Below are 23779 nucleotides of genomic sequence, written 5' to 3'. Positions count from 1 at the left end.
ACATGAAATGCTTTAACTTTTGTCTACTGTAAGGCAGACAGAACGTCTCCACTTTGTCCCATGCCTCTCACAGAAATCTACAGCACCTGGTGTTCTTACATGGTCTGCTTAGCTTCTGAGATCAGACAATCTCAGGTACATTCAGGCTATTAGGCTTCCAAGTTTCCCCCCACCTGTTAAATTGTATGGGGGTTGTCAGTCAATTTGGTGTAATTGTTCAGGGCGGGCTCATGATCCAAAAGTGCTGTTACTCTGTTGTACATTTAAATTTTTTATTTAAATTTATGTTAACTATTACAAAATGGTTAGTGTGGACATAGTGAGATGAGATTGTTTCCACACATTGACTACTAGGCCTTTTCAAGCTGCTGTGTAAAATGGGGTTAACCGTGCAATTTGCCTGTTAAGTTCCCCCGCCCATGCGGCAGGTTTCCAATCCAACCGGGTCCCTGGCCTACCTCAGAGGTAGTCATGGAACCCAATAATACTTACCTAGGTTGTGTCCTCCTGCAGCCTTGAAACCCCTGATGAAGTGCCTGCCACAATCTGGAGGGGAGAGTGAGGTTGCTGCAGTTGGGGGGGGGGGGAGGAGAAAGGTTACTGCTGTGGGGCCAGGAAGGAGTGCCGCGGGGAAGGGGAGAGGGGTTGGCTGCCATGGGGTGGGGAGCATGATTGGTGGGGAACGGGAGAGACAAGTTTGCTTGTCGTGTCATTTACTGCATCATCGTGGGGGCGGGATCCCCCTCAAATCACCGGGTTGGCGATTAAATGGGTCGATCCACCCTCAGCATAAAATGTCCTGGCAGCACCTTTGCCCCACTAAGTGCACCTGGATCCCACAAGGGCCACTCAGGTGCTGCAGTTTAAAATCACCTACTGGCTCCGCGAAACATGTCCTTTCTATTTATCTAGGTTGCTCCATCTTTCACTTCAGCCTTTTTTGTTCCAAAGGAACAACCCGAGCTTATGTTATCTTCAGACAACTTGTTTGTAAATCCTCTTCTTCCTGCAGCCTCCCCTTCACTGTTTTTCATGTACTCTGGTTTCCAGAACTGTATGTGTATATATATATATATTCAAGTTATGGAGCAAAAAACAAGTTACTAGAGCAGGACTAGCCAACCTTTTTAATTTAGACATACAGCATGGAAACAGGCCATTTCTGCCCATGAGTACGTACCGGGGGATGTAGGTTAATTCGGCAGCACGTACTTGTGGGCTAAAATGGCCTGTTATTGTGCTTAAATTAAAAATTTTAAAAGTTGGCCAACCCTGTACGAGAGGAACTCGGTGGATCAGGTAGCATCTGTGAAGGCAAAGGAATGGTTGAAGTGCTGGATTGAGAGTGTAAAGTGGGAGAATCTATGCAAAGAGTTGAGGGGAAGGGATGAGGTATACATGAGATCATAAGAAATGTGGGGCTACTTGGCTCATTGAATGTGTTCTGCTATTTAACCCACCGTGACTGATCTGGACTTGGCTCCACTTACCTGTTTATTCTCCATAAGCCTTTGTTCTTATAAGCTTTAAAAATATATTTACCAGTGTCTTAAATATATTTAATGAAGCAGCCTCTATTCTGCAGAATTCCACAGATTCATGGCTCTGTGAGAGAAAGTTCCTTTTTTTTTAAAACTGCAATGCATGAATGCATTTGATGAACAGCCCAGGCCTGAAATAGTAGCCCTTTTTAAATTGCAGCACCTGGGTCGCCCTCCTGGAACCCAGGTGCAGTTGCTGGGGCCAAGGTGCTGGAAGAACCTTTTAAATTGCAGAGGCTCAACCCATTAAATCGCCAACCTGGCGATTAAGAGGGATCCTGCCCCGCAATGTTGCATCACGCACTCACCGAAAGTTCTGCCGGATGTTCGGATGCTGGCTGCCTGGTGACGCACGCACGCATGCAAGCGTTGCCGTCACAGGAATAAGCGGGTGGACCATTTTTGTTTTCAAATTGGCCGCAGATGAAACCTAAATTTAACTGGGGACCCTGACTACCTCGGAGGTAGGTCAGGGACCCGGTTGGGTTCGGACAAGGCTGACCTGCTTGGACCCTTGCCAAGTTAACTCCCTTTTACATAGCAGTTTGAAAGGGCCTATTGGTTACTATTTACTTCCTATGGATGCTGCGAGATCTGAGTTTCTCCATCCAGTTTGTATGTTATACTCAACCCCAGCATCTGCAGACTTTCTTGTTTAGTTCCTTTATATTTTGGTCTTAAATCGACTCCCCTGAATCTTGAGGCTATGTCTCTTAGTTCTGGTCTCACCTGCCAATGAAAACAACTTCCCTGCTTCTATCTTATTTATTTCTTTCATAATTCCCCTCCCACCATACTTCTAAACTCCAATGAATATAAATCCAGGCTACTTAAAACTCTCCATCATTAGATATCCCATTCATTTCCAGAATCAACCTGGTGAATCTCCTCTGTACTGTTTCTAAAGACAGTATATCTGTTTCCCAGTAAGGAGCTCAGAACTGGACGCAGTACTTCCAAGTGCAGCCTCACCAGCACTCTGTACAGTTGCTGCAGAACTTATTTTCTCTTAAACTTAATCCCTCTAGCAATGAAGGCCAACATCCCATTTCACATCTGAATTATCTGCTGCACCTGCAAACCAACATTTTGTACTTCATGCACAAACGCTCCCAAGTCTCTCTGCACAACGGCAAGCTGCAATACCTCACCAGCATGATCCAGAGGCTAGCAAGTGAATCCTGGTGAGAAAGGTTTGATGGAGGACAGTGAAGGAGGGAAGGTGGTGTGGAGACAACAAAAGGCTGCAAGTTATGAAAGGTGATCAGTGGGACCAGAAAATGGTGGGATGTTGGGTAAGGAGAAGAATTGGGGGAGCAGATAGGTGCCCAATGAGTTGAATGTCTGGGTGATAGGAAGATTAAACCAGGTGGGGAGCAGAAAGAAACTGATTAATAGAGGCTGGGTGGATATGTAGTGAGGGGGGGTGGGAGAAGAGGAGGGTTGGGAAGGGAACACAAAAGGATTAGTATCAGAAGGAGAGAGAAAAGAATGGTTAACTTGAAACTAGAGAATCAATATTCATGTGATTTGGTTGTAGACTTCAGATATGGCTGAACTACTGCAAAAACGAATGCCAAAAAAAAAATTTTTTTTTGTTGGTATTGGGAGAACTTGCAAAGGCTAGTCATAGCTAAAAAAGTATAAATAAGTGAAATTATTAGACAGCACGGTAACAGGTCATTTTTGCCCATACACCTGTGTTGCCTAATATACACCCAATTAACCTATACCACTGGCATGTTTAAAATGGTGGGAGGAAACGGGAGCCACTAGAGAAAACCCATGGAGATGCAGGAAGAATGTACAAACTCTTTACAGGGAGCGCGGGATTGTAAGGCACTGGCACTGTAAGGGTGTTGTACTAATTGCTACGTCAACCATACTGGCCTTGCAGCAAATAGTGTCAATTTACATAACATGCTATTAAATAGGCTAAATATTTTTAAATATCTTAGAGCTAAACATCAAAACCATCTTTTAAAAGAGTATTTTTGCAAATCAAATGTGGCTATATCATGCACATTGATTATTATTTCAAAATCAACCCAAGGAAACCAATTCTGATGGAAACAGGAATGTCACAATTTGGAGGCAAATTTGGTGATCATCTAATAAAAAATGTTCTATTACACGTGTGAAGAGTCATTGGGAGAGTACACACAGGTTTTGATCGTCAGCAAACAAGGCTTCCCATGGAAAGCTGGACTTCTTCACCTGAAGGCTGCCTTACCAATTGTTCCCACTGGGAAGATCGATCGAGCCAGGTCAATCTGCCCCATCAGCACCCGAGTGTAAGCTTCCTGATTAAATATTTTAAAAGTACACAAATCAAAAAGGACAACTTTATTCCACGTCCATAAACTGAAATGCATTTTTACTTTAATTGAAGAGCTCCATTCATTTTAATTAAATTCAACTTTCTAAACTTTGTGGGACAACTTTAGAATCCTACTCAAGATGCAAGTGCAGAATACTTCCCCTAATGGGAATATTTGGATGAAAATGTAGATTTTCATAAAGATCCTTAAACATTATTACAGTTTAATAGAGTTTTAGCAAGTAATGGTAAAAATAATTATGAGAGAATATACAAACAATAAAGGAACAAATACCCAAGGTTTCACAAATCTTTAAAAGAAAGATTGAAGGGGAAAAAAAGCCATAAAACGGGTGAACGGTTTTCTAAAATGTCTATATCAGACTAAGAATCAAATCAAAATTAGGGTGATGAACACGAGTTACTCCATAATCATTGTAATTTGGGATGTCTTACTTCTGGAAACTTGTTGGAGGTATGGAGATGATTTCATACCAAGACTGAAAGAATGCTAGTATTAATTCTGCAGATATTTGGTGTGTATTCTCAATGTACAAAACCATAAACCAGGAATAGAGTTTGAAAAACAGTTTCTTTGTTTGAACTTTAGGCTTAAAACCCAACAGGGGTAGAGTTTGTCCTTCTGAAGAACCAAATTTTGGAAATGGAACAGAGCAGGTGATAATTGGGTGGAAATTTGTCCAATGCTGATGGTCAGTAACTCTTGCACATGTGAATTGCACTTACCTGTGCATGAGTTATTGATCACTTCTAGAATGCACAAGGTTTATTTTTGGGGTATATTTCCAGGATTTTTTTTTGCATTGGAGGAGTGAATTATAACCATTATATTCAACATTGTTTATCAGTTTAATATCTTGCCTTCAATATTTCATGCAAATATTAAGATACAATAATCCATCAGCAATACCAGTTAGCTGCTCAGTGTTTGAAACCTCAGCAGTATTTAGGAGTACCTTAACCAGAACCACTGTAGTGGTTCAAGTACCTGGCTTTAGCACCACCTCCTCAACAGCTATGACAACTGAAATATGGAAACTTGAATAAATGACTCCAGCAGTCCTCTTTTCAAGGAGAATGGCAATTACTTTTAAAGAAGTGGTTCTCAACCTTTTTCTTTCCACTCTCCTATTCCCTATGCCATATGTGCTCTGTGATTAGTAAGGAATTGCTTAAGGTGGTATGTGGGTGGGGGAAAAAAAAGATTAAAAACATGTTTTAATTGTACCTAAATGACTCGTTATGTGCACGGTTTCATAACTCCAAAGGAAATGGGCCAATGACAATTTTTCTCAATCAAAATAACAATTGGGTCTAGAGCAGTGGTTCAGAACCTTCCCTTCCCACTTGCATACCACCTGAAGCAATCCCTTACTAATCACAGAGCACGGATGGCATAGGGATTGCTTCAAGTGGTATGTGAGTGGAAAGAAAAAGGTTGAGAACCACTGTTTTAAAGCATTCCTTTTCTTTTGGAAAATCAAATGATTCTGGAAATTCACAGCAGGTCAGCAATATCAATGAGAAGGGAAACTGATTTAATGATAAACTGAAGATCCTTCATAACTGATTCTGGAAATTCACAGCAGGTCAAGCAATATCAATGAGAAGGGAAACTGATTTAATGATAAACTGAAGATCCTTCATAACCTGGAAGGAGACAAAATAAGCTTGAAGTTGAAGGGAGGGTAGGGCAGTTCTTTGGGAATTGAGATTACACTCCTGGTCTATGCCATGGTGAATATTCCTGGAACCATAGTAGTTGGAATGTATTTGTGTCTTGCCTGATATCCTTTGCTACATCTTTAGTTTCCTGATAAATAAAAGAACACAAATCCAAAAGGACAGCATCGTTCTAAATTTGTAAATTAAAAATAACATTTTTCTTTTAATTGAGGAAATCCGTTCAATTTCAACCGTTCTAAATATTGTGGGCCAATTTTAAAATTCTGCTCAAAATGTAAGTATAGAATGCATTCCCTAATGGGATATTTGAATAAAAATGTAGATATTCATAAAGATCTTTAAACATTACAGTTTAATTGAAGTTTTAGCAAGTAATAGTAAAAATTAAATGAGAGAATATACAAACAAAGGAACAAATGGCCTAAATTGCACAAATGTTTAAAAGGATTCTGAGGAAAATCCATAAAAATGGGTGAACTGTTTTCCTAAAATTCATATATCAGACTAAGAATCAAATCAAAATTAGGGTGATGAACACGAGTTACTCCATAATCATTGTAATTTGGGATGTCTTACTGAAGAAACTATTTTAGGCTTTGAGACAGAGAATCCAGAATTGGTGATTATATCAATCAGATGATTACATTCACGGGCTTCTAAATTCACCTACCTTTTGAAAATCAGTTGGCATTCCCCAATGTATTGTACGGGTGATATCAGTTGTCCCATCTCTGAGATTTTAATGCAAAACAAAGAATTAGTAGAATAAAGCATTCACAAAGGTGGATCTACTTTATCCAGAGAACACTGAAGTTGTGGAATTCTCTACCCAAGGAAGCAATAGAAGCTTCCTCATTAAATATATTTAAGACACAGTTGGATAAATTTTTTGCATAGTAGGAGAATTAAAGGTGATGAAAATCAGCTAAGTGGAATGAGTCCGTGGTCAGATTAGCCCTGATCTTGTTGAATGTCATAGCAGGCTCAATGGGCCCATTCCCATTTCTTATATTCTTAATATAGGCAATTTCCAATATGTTGAGTTGGTTTTTTTTTAAAGTAAATTGGAATTAATTTCCAAAGTAGTACAGGGTTCTCACATGTGCTTTGAAGTTTTATGTTAAGGCTTAAATCTTAATTCTCTATAGGGCTTGGTAATCCAGATATAATCTTCACAGGAAACAATGACAAGGATCTTGTCAGCCTGTAGTCCCTGATTACTTTGTGTAGTCGTTTCACATTAAATTTACAATGTTTGATAATGCGGTTGACTTTTTGTTGCTGAATCTACATGGCAGCTTTAATTGGGTAAACTTTCACCAACATGAATTATTTCCATCGTGTTAAAGTGATTGACTTGAACATGGGCTGATGGTTTGAACTGATACTACTTGTGTGTGCACATTGACACTTACAGGTACTGCCCTCCAGAGTCGATCAGGTACATCTCGTCTGGTGTCAACTTCCTGTTGGTTTCTTCATTAGGACTAATCCAAAAAGTAAATAAGTCAGTAATCAAATATCTTTGATCCAGAAAAACAGCCTCCAGTTTGAATGGACTGATTTTTTTTTAATTAATGAACAATTAATGGCACCATTATTTCAACATAAGGGGTGCCGTGCTAATTTTTTAGGTGCTGGTGGTCACTAAAAATGGTGACAAGGAGTGCAGCTCTGGCAACACTGCACCCCTGTTCGATAAATTTTAAGAAAATTTTTTAATTGCATCATGTTTCTGACCCCCTTCCCTGACAATCTGTGGCATTAAACCCCTCTGTAGCAACATGTCAAGTCTGCCATTATCTTGAGACGTTACAAGACCAGCCATAAGTGTACTGTGGATGCAAGATCACCCCACAGCTGGGTATCCATTTGCCTTTCCTAATTCCTTACAGAAGTCAGAGCTGTAGTGGAATAGTCTTCAACTGCCTCAAGAATTCTTTCCGACAACACTTGGGGATATAAAGCTGTCCGCTTCATTATCATCCCATTCATTCTGTTTAACATTCGCTCCATTCACCATTGAAGTACCAACCATGTGCAATATACACTACAGCAATTTATCAAAGCTCATCTTTCCTCTCAATGATGCAACCTCTACAACCTAAAAGGACAAGAATTACAGATATTCAGGAAAATCACCATCTACAAGTTCACCCTCCAGGCACACCGCATTCTGACCTGGAAATACATAATCAATTTTGCTTTGTCACTAGATTTAAATCCTAGAGCATCGTACCCAGTACCAATATGTGAGTATCTTCACCAAAATGACCATGGTTTAAAAGGCAACTTACTATCACCTCTCTCAAAGTTATTATAAATGAACACTTAATACATTGCAGTGATGTTATAAACTCAGGAAAGAACTGAAACAAATTAAAAAAAAAAAATTATAGATACAATACTTGTCTTGCATATGTATTTTTTGCCTGTGTGTGTATGATGACTGGTTGTGTGTCTGAATGTTTTTGCACTGAGGACCAGAGAGCACAGTTTTGTACTTGTACGATAAGATGACAATAAACTTGATGTGACTTGATAAATTCCTGGAACTAAATTCCTTCATTCCAATATTCTTTCTTTCTCCTCATAACCAATCTTTTAAACTCTATGTCAATATAATCTAGGTATTTTCTCATGTGAAACAATGGAGAAACACGTCTGAGGATCCTACACAAAACACACAAGAACACGTTGTCCTTCACTGTGTTTCTATTATGATCAGATTCTTTGAAAGGTCAGTGTTTATCGTTAACCAAAATGCTGACTAAACCTCTCACCTCTAAACTTTGGCCTCGTAATTTTAAAACCAAGATTGAAATAGCGCATGGAAGTGAAATTCCTGTTGATTCACAGACACAGTGCACTTATTAAAACACCACACAGTGCCAAGAACCAGTAATAGAAATTACTTAATAGCAATACGACTGCCATCCATTGTAGATGTTCCAGGACCTTCCTTGAATGGGACTTACTTCCTTGAATTGCCCTCCAGAGTCTATCAGGCACATCCTAGGTGGACAGTTGCTAGAGATATTTATTTTCCTTGTGGTTTCAAATGTATATTATGCCCTGTCAATTTAGCACCTATGGCCACTCAGTTGTTTTTTTTAAGCTAAATTAGAAAAGGTGGCAGAAGTAGTTATTCTACCAATGTTTGAAAAGTATCCAGACTAACAGTTGAATTGCCAAGGCCCAAAGTGGGCATCAGACCCTGGATATGGAGCTAGTATGAAACTTCATGGTTAGTATAAATTTAGTGGGTAGAAAGGTCTGTTTCAGTGCTGTATGATTCTATGAATATGTGACTCTATTGTGTCTATGAAGGGAAGGGAAGATTTTTAGAAACCCAGAGCATCTGGATCAGGGGTTATTTTGCTCTGAAAATGTAAATTTAATGCTGCAATTAGCAACCGACTTGTCATTGCCCCAGATATATAACATCTTTTGAGCTTATCGAAGCAGATCTTGTTAAATATTGATGCACCTCAGCAATGGGAATAAAGCATTGAGAGTTATTAACAGGATTCTGTCCCTAAAAAGGAGGAACATGACCTAGTAATTTACCAACACTTCACTCATATTTTCCAATTAAAGGATAGTGGTAGTATTTCAATGGTCTGATCTTTATAAATGCTTCATCAAGTGAGATGCCTTTTAGTCTTTGCAATGTTAATTTTAATGAAAATGAGACTAAACAATGGAGGTGTGTCACACCACACTGTTCAGAGATTTCCCCAGTACGCTATTCATGGAGTTGCATCTAAATTGGATTCAACCTGAACAATGCCACAATAAATTTGAAGGCCAGCAATAAATCATGGACCCTAAAGTTTGCTAATGCAAATGGAAAAATTCCTTTTCTAACAAGAAAATGTGCATGGTACTTTTTTCCTCCTAATAAAATTGCAGGAAGGTATGCTTTGAAACATCCAATTTCTAAGGGCTGCGGGGCTATTCATTATTAGAAAACGTGCGTTCTCATACTTCTAATTAAAAAGAGAATCGTCCTGTTTTGAATCTTGGCATTCTGAATTTTAAACATTTTGACCATTGTAATTGAATAGTAATTATCAGGATGGAATAGAAGTACAAAATGTACATGATTCTGATAAATGCAATCAAAGATTTAGTCCCCAAATTAGAAATGCTGCAAAGCACCTAGTATCCAGCATCTATGGGGATTGGTAGATGACTGATAAGTGAGACTGTGTGTTGAGATTGGTGAACTAATGGAATGGTGTGCCAATTTTAAACTTCTGTATTTTTTTGCCGGTTGCTTGAATTCTGGATAACCAGGATTTTACTCTATCTCGCAAAGTAATGCTAAACCTTGAACAAATTTTGATCCAAAGGTTCATAACCATATGACAAAATGAAGAATTAAAGGAAAAAATTATAGCCATAATTGAGGATAGTGGAACATGAGGTAGGTAGGAATATGCAACAATGCAATTAATCAAAGTCAATTAGTTTTGGCAAGGAAGTAACATGCTTCCTGAGCAAGGATTAAAAATTGTTGACAAGTGGTAGGACAAAAATCTGTGACCAGCAGCAAAGGGATAGATCCACTGCTGGCCTTGGGGAACAGCTGGACACTAAGATTTACTGAGCTTGAAACATAGCGAGGCTCATTCAAAATATCACTTTGAATTTGGCGCCATCTATAGTGGACTTGTGGCATCCAACAATAGACAGGCTGATCAGAGCTTGCAGAATTTCACAGCAGAAAGCATTTCACCATCAGGCACCAAGGAGGGAATGGCAAGATCATCTTTCCAAATAAAGACAAAGGTGAATGTGCTTTATCAGTGTGGTGCAACGCAAGTCTGGTTTACAGTCCCAATCAGCCAAATGCAGGCTGCATTGCATTGTGACCTTGAAAGTATTACCTGGAAAGGTGGAAGCTGCACAAGTCAGAGTAAATTTGCAAAGAGAATACTTCAAGAAAAAAACATGGCTGTGAGAAAAGAGAAAGGAATGAGGATTAATTTGTTCCACTGCAGATGTAATTGAAATCTAGTAGTTTCCTTTGCATTTAAAGGATTCTGTGATTCTTAAAAAAAAGTGCACATTTTGTTGAGAGATAGGAGCAAAAGAGGCCAACAGCATAGTTTTATTTGACCTGATAAATTAAGATGAACTTTGCTTTGGCAGCACTCTTAATTCAGCCTCCCCTTGCTCATTGACTTGTTAAAGCATTTTCTACAGTAATTTATGACCAAATGACATGAACGTTCTGAGGCATATCTATAATAATCAAATTAAAGTTTGGTAATGAGTGAGCACAAAGTCTGAACTTGGAATTGCAATTTAAACATTTTTAATTCAAAAGCAAATCTTACAAAGCATGCAAATCACTTTTTATCCCACTTTCTTTTAAGTATTGGAATATAGATAAAATAGTTGTGAATGAATGAAATTGTAACATTAATTTTCATTGCGATAAAGGTTGTTTGGGGGCACGTTGAGGCTGAGGTGGCTTAGTATCTGGCCCTGAGCCCCCTAAGAGGATCTGAAAAGTGGAAATGGGGGGGAGGGGGGATGCAGGAAGAGAGGAGAGGTTGAGATTTATCTGCTGTGAAAGCAGCCTTCAGATATTTAAATACATTACTAATGAAATTGCAATAATTTAAGTTAAAAGCATTAAAATTCAACAAGTTGTCAAAACCACACAATAACTCAAAAATAATTAAATTGATTATAATGAAGCTGAATAATTTAGAAATGTCAAAATATACAGGGTCAAGGCTAATTTGGGTTTTTGGGCAGCACGGACTAGTGGGCTGGAAGGGCCTGTTACCATGCTGTAACTTAGTGTAACTTGCCTTCCTCTTTTTCTCATAATCCATGACATTCTCATTGGGATAACTGGGCTTCAGAACCTGGGTGAAATCAGACTGGCATAGAATAAAACAGGAGAATTGAATGAAGACTGAATCCACTGTTGGATTCCTTGGGAAGATGAGAGGTAACTTCCCAAATCCATCAGCAAATCCCAGTCATCCAGGATATGCACAACATTGAGTTATATTTCTGTTCAAGTGACTGAAATTGGTACTTCTCTTCAGCCACAGCTCCAGGATTTTGTCCAGTGTAGAAACGTAATACCTGTTGCGCCAATGGGCTGAATATCTTTGGACCAAGAGATGAGTTATTTGTTTACCTTGACTGACCACAGTCCTCTCTACTGACCTGTAGTGTGCAAGAGCTGCGTTCAACCCACTGGCTGAGATGGTTTCAAAGCTGGGTCCTCTAGAATAATTCTGCTCACTGTAAAAATATCATGAAAAATTAATACTCAGTTTTATTATTGATCGTTACCTTGTGATCTTTGCAAGATTCAAGATCTGAAAACTTAAGTTGGTAATTATAGATGTTAGATGTTTCATTCATTTATGTGACATTCCTCTGTCCACTATTTTAACTGGGTGTCCTTTCATTAAAAGATAGTGTTTAAAATAGTAGACTGTTTATACTAATGTAACTGATGCGCCATCAATTACCACAAAAGACCGAGATTGTGAAACCGATATCTTTTTATTGACTATAGACTGGAGCAGCACCCAGCCTCTTCGACTGATCCTGGCAGAATGAATGGGGGGCATGCAAAGGATTGTGGGTATGATTGATCTTGGTAGGAAAGTCCAGCTGGCAGTACCAATCACAGCATTACTGTGGTTTTCCACAGTTACCACACTCAATTTTAAGATTACTTGATCAGAGAGACATTGCAATTAATCAAAGTCAATTATTAACATTGCAACTGCACAATAAATATTCCAAAAGTTTTTTTTAAACCACGTAGGATAAAAGATTGTTTCTTCAGAAATGTCCCTTATAAAAAGGAAGAACAAGCACACAATAAGATGTCAATCTCAATTTCACACATAGTTTGCTGTATTCATGCTGACATTTGATGGTATTTTCATAGAAAGAAATTATCACAATCCAAGCAATAGGGTTCTTACTGTAAATGCATTTTACTTGTAATATCCCAGTAAAAACATTGTCTGTGTAGATTTTTTTTCCTCTAGTCATAGACAGTGGAAATGGCAGCCAAGACAAGGGAATGCTCCTCTTGCAGAATGTGGGTAGTCAGGGAAGCCAGCAGTACGCCCAACGATTTCATCTGTGAAAAGTGCATCAGCTGCTGCTCCTGGCAAACAGAGTTAAGGAATTGGAGCTGGAGTTGGATCAACTCCAGATCATTCAGGAGTTACAGGGATGCTATCACATCGAGGAGGCAGGAGGAGGGTGACAGTCAGGAGAGGGAAAAGGAACAGGCAGGAAGGGCAACCCATGGCTGTTCCCCTCAATAACAATGGTGAGGGACAAGCCATGACAATCAGGTCTCTGGAAGGGAAGGGAGGAGAAGTGGGGAGCTGTAGTGATAGGGGACTCCATGGTTAGGAGGACAGATAAGAAGTTCTGTGTAAGAGATCAAGTATCCTGAGAGGTATGTTGCCTCCATGATGTCAGGGTCTGAGATATCTCAGATCAAGTCCATGGCATTCTCAGGAGGGAAGGTGAGCAGCCAGATGTCATGGTCCGTGTGTAGGGACCAATGACATGGGTAGGAAGTGCGATGGGGTCCTGCAAGGAGAGCTCAGGGAGTTAGGTGCAAGGTTGAAGGACAAGGCCACAGGATTGTTATATGTATCATGTGGTAGTGAGGTTACAAATAGGAGGATAATGCAGCTTAACACATGGCTAAAGACATGGTGTAAGAGGGGGAGGTTCAGGTTTCTGAATAATTGGACTCCCTTCCAGGGAAGGTGGGATCTGTTCAACTGGGACTGTTTGCATCTGAATTGGAGGGGAACTAATACCCTTGCAGGAAGGTTTGCTAGTGCTGCTCTGGTGGGCTTGAACTAGATATTCAGGGGGATGAGAACCAGAGTGCCAGAGCAGATAGAGGAGTGGAGGAGGGAAAAGATGATGTGAAAATTGCATGTAACGTTAAAGTCAATGTTAGAAGTATGTGATGTAAATGATCTCAGGTGCATCTATTTCAAAGCAAGGAGTGTTGTAGGAAAGGCAGCTGAGTTTAGAGTGTGGAATGGCATGTGGAAATATGACATTATGGCCATTAAGGAAACTTGGTTGCCAGAGGAGAAGGACTAGCAGCTCTGTAGCCAGGACTGTTCTGGGCTTCTGTTGCTTCAGATGCAATAGAATGGGGGTTTGGAGTGGGGGGGAAGAATGAAATGGGGAGGAGTGGCATTGCTCATCAGGGAAAATATCACAGCTGTGCTCAGCCAGGAGTGCTCATCTATTGAGGCTGTATGGGTGGAGCTGAGGAATGGGAAAGGCATAACCAAACTCAACAAGAATTGGAGGAGCAAATCTGTAGTGAGATAGCAGATGGCTATGATAGTAAGAGATTTTAACTTTCCACATATTGGCTAGGACTCCCAAATTGCAAGAGGGCTGCATGACTTGGAGTTTGTCGCATGTGTTTAGGTAAGTTTTCTAAATCAATAATATAGAGAGAGTGCAATACTGGATCTCATTATTAGGGAATGAGACAGGACAGGTGACAGAAGTATGTGTCGGGGAACATTTTAGGTCCAGTGATCATAATGCCATTAACTTCATGTTAATTATGGAGAAAGATTGGTCTGGGCCTTGGCTGGAGATTCTAAATTATAGAAAGGCCAATTTTGAAGAAATAAGAAAGGATCTAGAATGTGAAGATTGGGATAAGTTGTTGTATGGAAAGGATGTGCTAGGTAAGTGGAAGACATTCAGAGGTGAAATTTTGAGAGTACAAATCCTGTTAGGATTAAAGGCAAAGCAGACATAGGGAGCCTTGGTTTTTGAAGGATATTGGGGATCAGGTTAGGAAGAGAGGTGTATTGCAGTTGTAGGCAACATGGTGCAAATGAGGTACTTGAGGAATATAAAAATGCCTAAAAACCTAAAAAAAAAAATCAGCAAGGCTAAAAGACATGAGGCTTCTTTGGCAGACAATGTGAATGAAAATCCTAAGGGTTTATTAAGGTAAATTAAGAGCAAAAGGATCGTAAGGGACAAAATTGGTCCCCTTAAAGATCAGAGAGGTCGGCTATGTTTGGAGCTAAAAGAAATGGAGGAAGATCTTAAATGATTTTTTTTCATCAGGCATTAGAGTAAGGAAGTGGGAAGTAAGGAAAATAATCAGTGAGGTCATGGAACCTATACAGATTAAAGAGGAGGAGGTGCTTCCTGTCTTTAAGCAAATAAAGATAGATAAAATTCTAGGGCCTGACAAAATATTCCCTTGGACCTTGAGGGAGGCTTGTGTAGAAATATTTAAAATGTCCTTAGCCATGGTTGTGTTGCCGGAAGATTGCAGGGGAGCTCGAGTTGTTCTGTTGTTTTAAAATAGGCTCGAAAAATAACCCTTGAAATTATAGGCCAGTGAGCTGACAACAGTAGTAGGTAAATTATTGGTAGATGTTCTAAGATTTCAGATATGCAATTACTTGATCAGCCGGAAACTAATTAGGGATAGTCAACATGGCTTTATGCATGGTAGGTCATGTTTAACCAATCTTTTAGTGCTTACCAGGAAAATTGATGAAGGAAGGGCTGTGGATATTTTCTACAGGGACTTTAGTAAGACTGTTGACAAGGTCCCACATTGGAGTTTAGTCAGCAAGGTTCAGACGCTTGGTATTCATGGTGAAGTAGTAAACTGAATCCGACAATGGCTGGATGAAAGAAGCCAGAGAGGAGTGGTGGATGTTTACTTCTCAGACTGGAGGCCTGTGACTAGTGGTGTGCCTCAGGGATCGGGGCTGCGACCATTGTTGTTTGTCAATGATCTGGCTGATAATGTGGCAAATTGGATCAGCAAGTTTGCAGATGACATGAAAATTGGAGGTGTTATGGACAACAAAGAGGGTTTTGAAAGCTTGCAGAGGGATCTGGACCAGTTGGAAAAGTGATCTGAAAATTAGCAGATGGAATTTAATGCACACAAGTATGAGATGCTGCATTTTGGAAGGATAAACGAGGAAAGGACATACACGGTAAATTGTAGGGCACTGAGGAGAGTGATAGAACAAGGGACCTAGGAATACTGATTCATAATTTCCTGAAAGTGGTGTGACAGGTGGATAAGGTTTTATAGAGAGCTTTTGACTAGTGGCCTTCACAAATCAAAGTATTGAGTTGGGATATTATGGTAAAATTGTATAAGACATTGGTGAGGCCAAATTTGAAGTATTGTATGCATTATTTGTCACCTAACTATAGGAAAAATATCAAAAAGGTAGAAAGACTGTTCAGGTTGGGTGATTACAATTTCATTCCTACAATTTGTCAATAGGATTCCCAAAATTTTTTAAATATGTTATGTAAATTATATGTAAATTTTTCAAGTTGTATACAACTACCTATTTTAGTATGCCATCTGCCCATTTCCAAATACACATCTGATTTCCAAGTTACTGCCTCACATTTTCTAGCTACCACTAGGGCTATTTTAATAAAATATTTTGGATATTTATTTAATTTCAATTTCAATTCTACGTCAAAAATATTTCCAAATTTTTTTAAAATTTGGATCTTGAGGAAACTTAATTTTTGTAACTCTTTCCAAAAATAAACCCAATTCTGTCCAAAAGGTCTTAATTTTGAACAAAAATGTACATATTTTGTTATTGCATCTCAAATATTAATCTGAAAAATTAGAATTTAATCCATTTAATTTATATGGAATAAGATATATTTGATGTAAAAAAAAAAATTATATTGTACAGTACTATTCTATACCAGGCAATCTGTGTTAGTCATACTATTCCTGACAAAGTTATAACCAAGTTTCCTCTTGAATATTTTTAAAATCTTTCTCCCATCATTGTCTTGACTTATGAACTCCTGGTTTATTCATTCCTTTTTTCAAAATTGTATAAGTTGTATTCACCCAACCTGAACCTTCCAACTTCTAAAATCAAAAAAATTAAGATATATTAGATTATATTTAATAGTTTTAGTAAGTTTTTATTAATACTATCCAGATGTTTTCATTCCTATTTTTTTTCTTTCCTATTGGGTTGTGGGGGGGGGGGAGGGGGAAAGATGGGAAATATTTTTTGAATCTCTATGTATTAATTTTTTCATTAATTTCTGAATAAGAAATGTGTATTTTTTAATGCATATGTGAAATTAAATAAAATAGAGTACAGAGAAGATTTATTGGGATGTTGCTCAGACTTCAGGAACTGGGTTACAGGGAAAGGATAAACAGGTTAGGACTTTATTCCCTGGTCCATAGAAGCATGAGGGGAGATTTGATAGAGGTATTTAAAATTATGAGGGGGACAGACAAAGTAAATGTAGGTAGGCGAAATACAAACCAAAGGACATGGGTTATGAGTGAAAATGGAAAAGTTTAAGGTGAACATGAGATAAACTTCTTCCCATAGAGAATGGTGGGAGTGTGGAACAAGCTGCCAGCTGAAGTGGTGAATATGGGCTCAATTTTAACATTTAAGAAGAATTTGGTCAGGTACATCAATGGGCGGGGTATGGATTGGGTGCAGGTTAGTGAGACTATAGGCAGAAAAATGGTTCAGCACAGAATAGAAGGTCCAAACCTTCTGTTGTAATTCTGTGTTTCTGTTGTAATTTTCTATGGTTCTATTACAAATTACTTTCTTACTTCAATAACTTTACTTTTACTTGATGTAAAAATGTTGTCCATGTTTTCAAATTGCCCCTAAACTCACATTCCACCTTAAGTAATCCCTATGCCATAAGTTCTCTGTAATTAGTAAGGGGTTGCTTAAGGTGGTATGTGAGTGGAAAGAAAAAGGTTTCAAAACCAAATTGATTCGTAGGGGTTTCATAATTGCAAAGGAAATGGGTCAATGACAATTATTCTCAAGCAGAATATTTCAGTAACAATTGGGTCTGGAGCAGAGGTTCTCAACCTTCCCTTCCCACTCATAGGGAATACTTAAGGTGGAATTTGAGTTTAGGGGCAGTTTGTTTTACGTGAAAAGAGGCTTATGTTCTGGGATTCTATAACTTTTATTTAAGACTAATAATTAATTAAATCTGAGTAGAAGTAAATTGATACTGTACTCTTAGTTTTGAAAATATTACTTGCTATATTGAACATTTACAGATTGTAACTTAACTGATGACAATATTGGAATTGGAGATCAGCCTACATGTACATCACTGTATTTCCATACAAGCATCCTGTAGGATTTGTACCTGCGTAACTTGTTTAAATAATGTGCACCTGAGAGTTCGGTCTCTGTTCCTTTTGGAACATTTTTTTCCAGCCACATCATGTAACGTATGACAGCAACTGCATCACGCACCTGAAGGAAAAATAGTAAAGGCAAATACCTGCATTGCAAGATATCATGATCTACCCAACTACTGTTGTCTCCTAAATGAATACTACTTCTCCCTTACCACCAGGGTCAAATCACAAACCCACCATCTGAGTCCAGAATTTATTCATCATTTCATCTGGACTTTACCAGTCTAATTACTTTTTCCGTGCATAAAATCATTCTGCCCATTTTAGCAATTTCTTAATAGTTTCTCAGACTTCAAAGCAAATGCATATGTCAATTTCCACAGAAGTGAATTAAATTAAATAATTACCAATTGTGCAAGAAGTAACTTCACCTAGTTCCCCTCCACTCCCTCCTCCTCCCTTATCTGGGTGGACTTGTTGAGGATTGAGAAAGTGCTTTGAGATCAGCCATTAAAAGGAAATAGTTTTGCTTGGAGTTTTCCTGTTGTGAATACTTCCAAAGCTTCAGGCTGCCTTATTTCTCAAGCAGGATGTCAATTTTTCTATAATTGCTTAATTATAAAACAATACTGGGCTCAACAACCATGGATGCTGCCTGATTTATAAACCCCTGATGTAGACGGATACATTTTTTAGTACAATATTGAGGGATTGCTACATTGTCAGAGGGGTTCTAAGCACATTCAGTTCAATATGAATAAATCCATATCATTTGTAGCTCCAGTAAGATGGCTTAAAAGAAGAAATTACAAGTAGCCTTGCCAATCTCTCAGTACAGAAAAATCAATTTGCACCAATCAATTACTTGGTCTAATAAATGTGCCCCTTTAAAGCAGTATTTTACTATTCTAATCCTCAAATCGTGCAAGATCCCTGGGTTTCTGATGACCTGACTTACAGAAATCTGACTTTAAGAAAATTCACACATACATTTTTAAAGCATTTTTCAAGATTGTAATAAAAATAATCAAATGTTTTGTGGTATTCATTAATAATTGGATGCTAGAGAGAGAGAGAGAGATTCCATTAGTTTTTTGGATGCATGAACAGAATCAACATGACATCTTTGAATCCACATGCCACCTCGAATGCTTCTAGTTTTATACTCACATGGGCAGCTTTCAATCCTTTTTGCTCAGTGGCGTCCTTGGTAGACTTGGTGATTTGAACTGGGGAGTACTCATCAATAAGTATCTTTGACTGCAAAAATTGAAAAATTGGATCAGTAACTGATTTTGAGACTATTTTCTTAGAGCTAGAATTGTTAAATTTTTGAACTGGCCATTTGTTTTTAAAGTTCAAATTTATCAGATATTAATTACTTTGAAACTTTTCCTCATGAATAGAAATTAGACCCAATCTCAATTCAATCATTTTCAATGAATTTTTTTTTAAAAATTGGATTGCATTTAAGGCTATCACCCTGGTAAGGTTTGTGTCATGCGACTCATTTTTCTTTGGGATGCAGCTAGGGAAGCATCTTTGAATCAGCTACATTTTGCGTCTCAAGTGTGTATTCGAGCAATGAACACCCACACTTTACAATTTTACAATTTTCAATAGCTTAACCGCTGATCTACATTGAAATGAACAATCCTGCATATTGTAATGAATTGGGTCAAAGCAAATGCTGGAAATATTGCCTGAGCGAGCTTACATCCAGAAATCATCTAACATTTAAACTCAATATTACAGGAGTAGGAAGAAAGTGATGGTGAGGAAAGGTGATTAAAGAGAGAGTGATCAGTGATTTCAATTTGACAAATATTCAGGAAGTAGAAAGTATATTCAGTTTGTATTTGCAGCAGCTTTATTTAGGATGTACTGCAAAACTTTGAATTTACCTCCGGAATGACCTTATAAACGCCATAGGTCATGTATTTTTGACCAATCCAGACAGTAACATTCCCTTTTGCATATTCTTCCACATTTTGTTGAATATCCTCATAGGACTTCAGTTGAACGCACTCAGCTGTGATACAGTCCGTATTCAAATATTCTCTGATGTCCGGAGGCAGTCGTGATTCATTCAGAAACAGTCTAGTCATTAAAGTAGATTTTCAGACAAAAATACACAGAGAATTGAGTTTAACCTGTCAGTTAGGTAATTATGTACTTTGTAAATTTCTACTATTTTGTTTACTGAAAATTATCTTGGCTAAGCCTCAATACCTGTTCTTCAGTATTAGAGATTGTATATTGTACTTTTCAAGGATTGAATTCTTATTTATAATTTTCTAACTTGATTCCAGCTGCTCTGAAAGTAGTCTGTGAAATTGTGGGTTCATCTAGGAATAACTGATTGGAGCTCACCCAGGGTTTTCTGGATTGATTATATAATTGAAGTTTGAAATATTGTAGGTCCAAACACAGAGGAAAGGATGACTTAGCCATTGGGTTTGAGTTAGAGTAGACCATCGAAGTGAGAGTAAACTAAAGATTACCTGAAATGGGAAGAGGATATGAATAAAGTGCTTATCATCCACATAGTTTGTGTGCCCTTCCTTAATGTAATGGTCTAAGTTTCCTACTTAATAATAACTAAGTTTAAATAACTGCAATATAAACAGTATTTTGATAGAATGTTAAGCATGGAGGACAAGTGAAATACATTTTTTAAAATTGCAGATGTGGGAAGTTTGAAATAAATACTGAAAATGCTGTAAAAAAAAATAAAAAAAAAAAAAAAATCAAACAGTATTGGTGGAACTGATGAAAGATTTTTGGTTTGGGTTATGGTAGGAAGAACAAACTATTATCGTGCTTTTTTTTACTTGGGGAATCAAAATATCTAGAGAAACAATGGGCACTTTTGAAATGGACAATGTGTTGATGAAGCAGATGTGGATCAGGGAATTCTAGTATTCTAGTTGTTTATGACCCACTACTCTAGACTAAGGTCAAGCTTCACAAGGTCTGTGGCACTGGAAGAACAAAATTGCACATTTCTGCAATTGAAAATTGTACTTGCTTGAAAAACCTATTGAAATTCTTGGAAGAAGGAACCAGTGGGCTAGTTAAAGGAGATGCAGTGGTTGTTGTGTCTTTGAATTTTCAGAAGGCCTTTGACAAAGTGCTGCACATGAGGCTATTTAACAAGGTAAGAGCCCAGGGTATAACAGCAAACATATTTGCATTGGTAGAGCATTGGCTGATTGGCAGGAAGCAGAGTCGGAATACAGGGATCATATTCTGGTTGGCTGCCAGTTGCTCGTGGTGCTCCACAGGAGTTGGTGTTGGGGCCGCTTCTTTATATGTTGTATATTAATGATTTGGATGATGGAATAAATGGCTTTGTGGCCATTTACAGATGATATGAAGTTAGGTGGAGGAGCAGGAAGTGATCAGGAAACAGGGAGGCTGCAGAATTGCAGACAGATTAGGAGAATGGGCAGAGTGTGAAATACTGCAGAGTGTCAGAAAATGTATGGTCAGGCACGTCAGTAGAAAAAGGGTGGATTTTTTTTTTAAAAAGGGGAGAAAATTGAAAATACCCAAATGCAAAGGGGTTCCTTGTGTAGGATAACTTTAAAAGTAAGTTTGCCTGTTGGTGGTGAAGAAGGCAAATGTTACTCTATCATTCATTTCAAGAGAAATAGAATACAAGAGCAGGGATGTGATTTTAAGGCTTGATAAGGCACTGATGAGACCTCGTTTGGAATATTGTGAGCAAATTTGGGCTCCTCATTTAAATTTTTAAAAATTGAATTTAGACATACAGCTCAGTAACAGTCCATTTCAGCCCATGAGCCTGTAGTGCCCAAATATATCCAATTAATCTACCTACCGGTATGCTTTCAAATGGTGGGAGAAAACTGGAGCACTCGAAGGAAACCCACGCAGACACAGAGAGAATGTGCAAACATTTTACCATCAGCGCAAGATTCAAACCCTGCTCCCGACCGCTGGCGCTGTAACAACGTTGTGCATGCCTCTACGCAAACTGTGCTGCCCCTTTAAGAAAGGATGAGCAGATATTGAAGAGGGTTCAGAGGAGATTCACAAGGATGATTCTGGGGATGAAACTATTATCATATGAGGAGCATTTGACCTCCATTGGCCCATATTCATTAAAATTTAGAACGAGGTTGATCTCATTGAAATCTTTCAAATATTGAAAGGTATAGACAGAGTAGATGTGGAAAGGTTTTTTCCCCCCCATGGTGGGAAAGTCCAGGACAAGAGGGTACAACTTCAGGATTGAGGAGTGTGGGAGTGACTCAATGGGCTGAAGAGCCCATTTCTGCTGCTATGTCACGGTCTTGTAGAAAATGTGAGAAAACTAGGACGTTGCAGGTTGTGCATGGGCAGGATTGGGGAGGGGTGGAAGAGAAACTATCAATCTCTGCCTTAACTACACCCAATAAATTGGCTTCAACAATGGCCTGTGGTGACAATTCCATAGATTTACCACCCTCTAGCTGAATAAATTCCTCTGCATTTAAGTTGTAAGCAGATGCCCTTCAATCCTGAAGGTTTGAGGATGAGGATGGGGTCCTAGGATGTGGTAAAAGCCTGCTTCATGGAGAATGGGAGTGTGGTGGCGTTCCCTGAGGATTGGGTCCTTATGCCTTTGGTCAAGTAGTAGGCCAGGGATGTGGGATGTTTGACAAGAACTGGGGTTGCCAAAAACAATTGTCCTGTGGTGGGGAGGAAGGGTGAGTGTGGTGTTTGCTGAGATCATTCCCTGGGCTAACTGGAGTACTAGTGGGAGAATTATTATTGGGGAAGGGGGGGGTGAAATCATGAGGGCCAGTGAGCCAGTGGATTTGCTGAGAGTGATCGGGGAGGCTGGGGGGTAGGATTGGAATTGGATTGATTGCCCTGAAGGTTTAAATATAAGGATCGGGCTGATTTTAGAAGGATCCCTACCTGGTGCATCATTAATGAGACCTAATTGCCTAGGGAGGCCCAGCAATGGTTGGTCTTGGAACACCTGAGTTAGTTCCATCAGAGTACTCTGAAATGAGAAAATAGTTTTCCTCAGCACGGCGCTCTCCGAGACAGGCAAAGATGACTCACACAGGAGAAATGTGGTTGTATTTTTGGTGTGAAAGAGAATGAAGGGTAATAATTGTTACTGAATAACATTAGTCTTCAATTACAATTCTGGAAAGAAATATATCCTGCAAATAGATTTCTAAGCTGTGGTGTCTAAATGATGCACATGGACTTGTGATTAGTGGTTAAATATTTGGTTCTGCAAGTTAATTTGAGGAAGTACAGAGCAAAATGGGAACCAGTAGATGTCAAATATACAAATTTCCTGAAACTGTTTGATCAGGGACAGTGTAGAAAGTTCCAGGATGATTAAAACAATGCTTAGTTTTCCACTGAGCACAAAGCTTAGGCTTGCATTGGCTATCAGTTGTGAATTTCAAGGTGGAAATTATGCACATCATTTAGGGTGTCACGATATCATACACAGGGAAGGACAGAAGACATACTGAACCCCTTCAATTATCATAATGGGTTTTAGGGCCACGAGTGTGTGTGTGTGTGTGTGTGTGTGCATGCTTCATTTGACCAATGTGTGGCAGTTTAAACCCTATGCCTACATTTCATTGTTACCAAGTTTCCTCTATTGTACATCATAATTATTGTGCAGGTACTCCCCGACTTGCAGCCTATGCGACTTGCATCCCTTCACATGTACAACCAAATTTTTTTTTTTAAATACAAGTAAAAATATAAAATTTATGCAGTTTATGTTGTATTTGACAAACTAACAGGGATTCAGTACATGCAAGAGCCAAATGTGAGCACTTACTTTGTTAGTTGGCATCGTACATGCACCAACTGAACTCCAGTACACGAACCCACCGCGCACACGCCAACAGAAGACTTGCGCATGCACCCAGCGTACAGATCCCAGGACGCCAACTAACAAAATAAGTATGGACATTTTGGCTCTTACATGCCCTGCATCCCTGTTATAGT

The 23779-nt window shown here is 38.8% G+C and overlaps 1 protein-coding gene across 1 annotated transcript in view; it reads right to left on the bottom strand.

Moving 5' to 3' along the window:
• The window catches only part of xpnpep2 (X-prolyl aminopeptidase (aminopeptidase P) 2, membrane-bound), an 81711-nt gene that overhangs the window by 24746 nt on the left and 33186 nt on the right, over positions 1 to 23779 (bottom strand). Inside the window, exons 10-16 of the mRNA XM_069896017.1 lie at positions 19684 to 19879; positions 18950 to 19039; positions 17785 to 17894; positions 11767 to 11844; positions 6984 to 7055; positions 6239 to 6299; positions 3775 to 3844 (exon numbers count right to left, since the gene is read on the bottom strand). Of these exons, the coding sequence (XP_069752118.1) occupies positions 3775 to 3844; positions 6239 to 6299; positions 6984 to 7055; positions 11767 to 11844; positions 17785 to 17894; positions 18950 to 19039; positions 19684 to 19879 (677 nt within the window). The remainder of the gene's footprint in view (positions 1 to 3774; positions 3845 to 6238; positions 6300 to 6983; positions 7056 to 11766; positions 11845 to 17784; positions 17895 to 18949; positions 19040 to 19683; positions 19880 to 23779) is intronic.

Source organism: Narcine bancroftii, chromosome 8 (genome assembly GCF_036971445.1).
Source record: "Narcine bancroftii isolate sNarBan1 chromosome 8, sNarBan1.hap1, whole genome shotgun sequence".
Taxonomy (NCBI): Eukaryota; Metazoa; Chordata; class Chondrichthyes; order Torpediniformes; family Narcinidae; genus Narcine; species Narcine bancroftii.
Note: the sequence above shows the minus strand (reverse complement) of the source record. Positions and strands in the feature narration are given on the sequence as shown.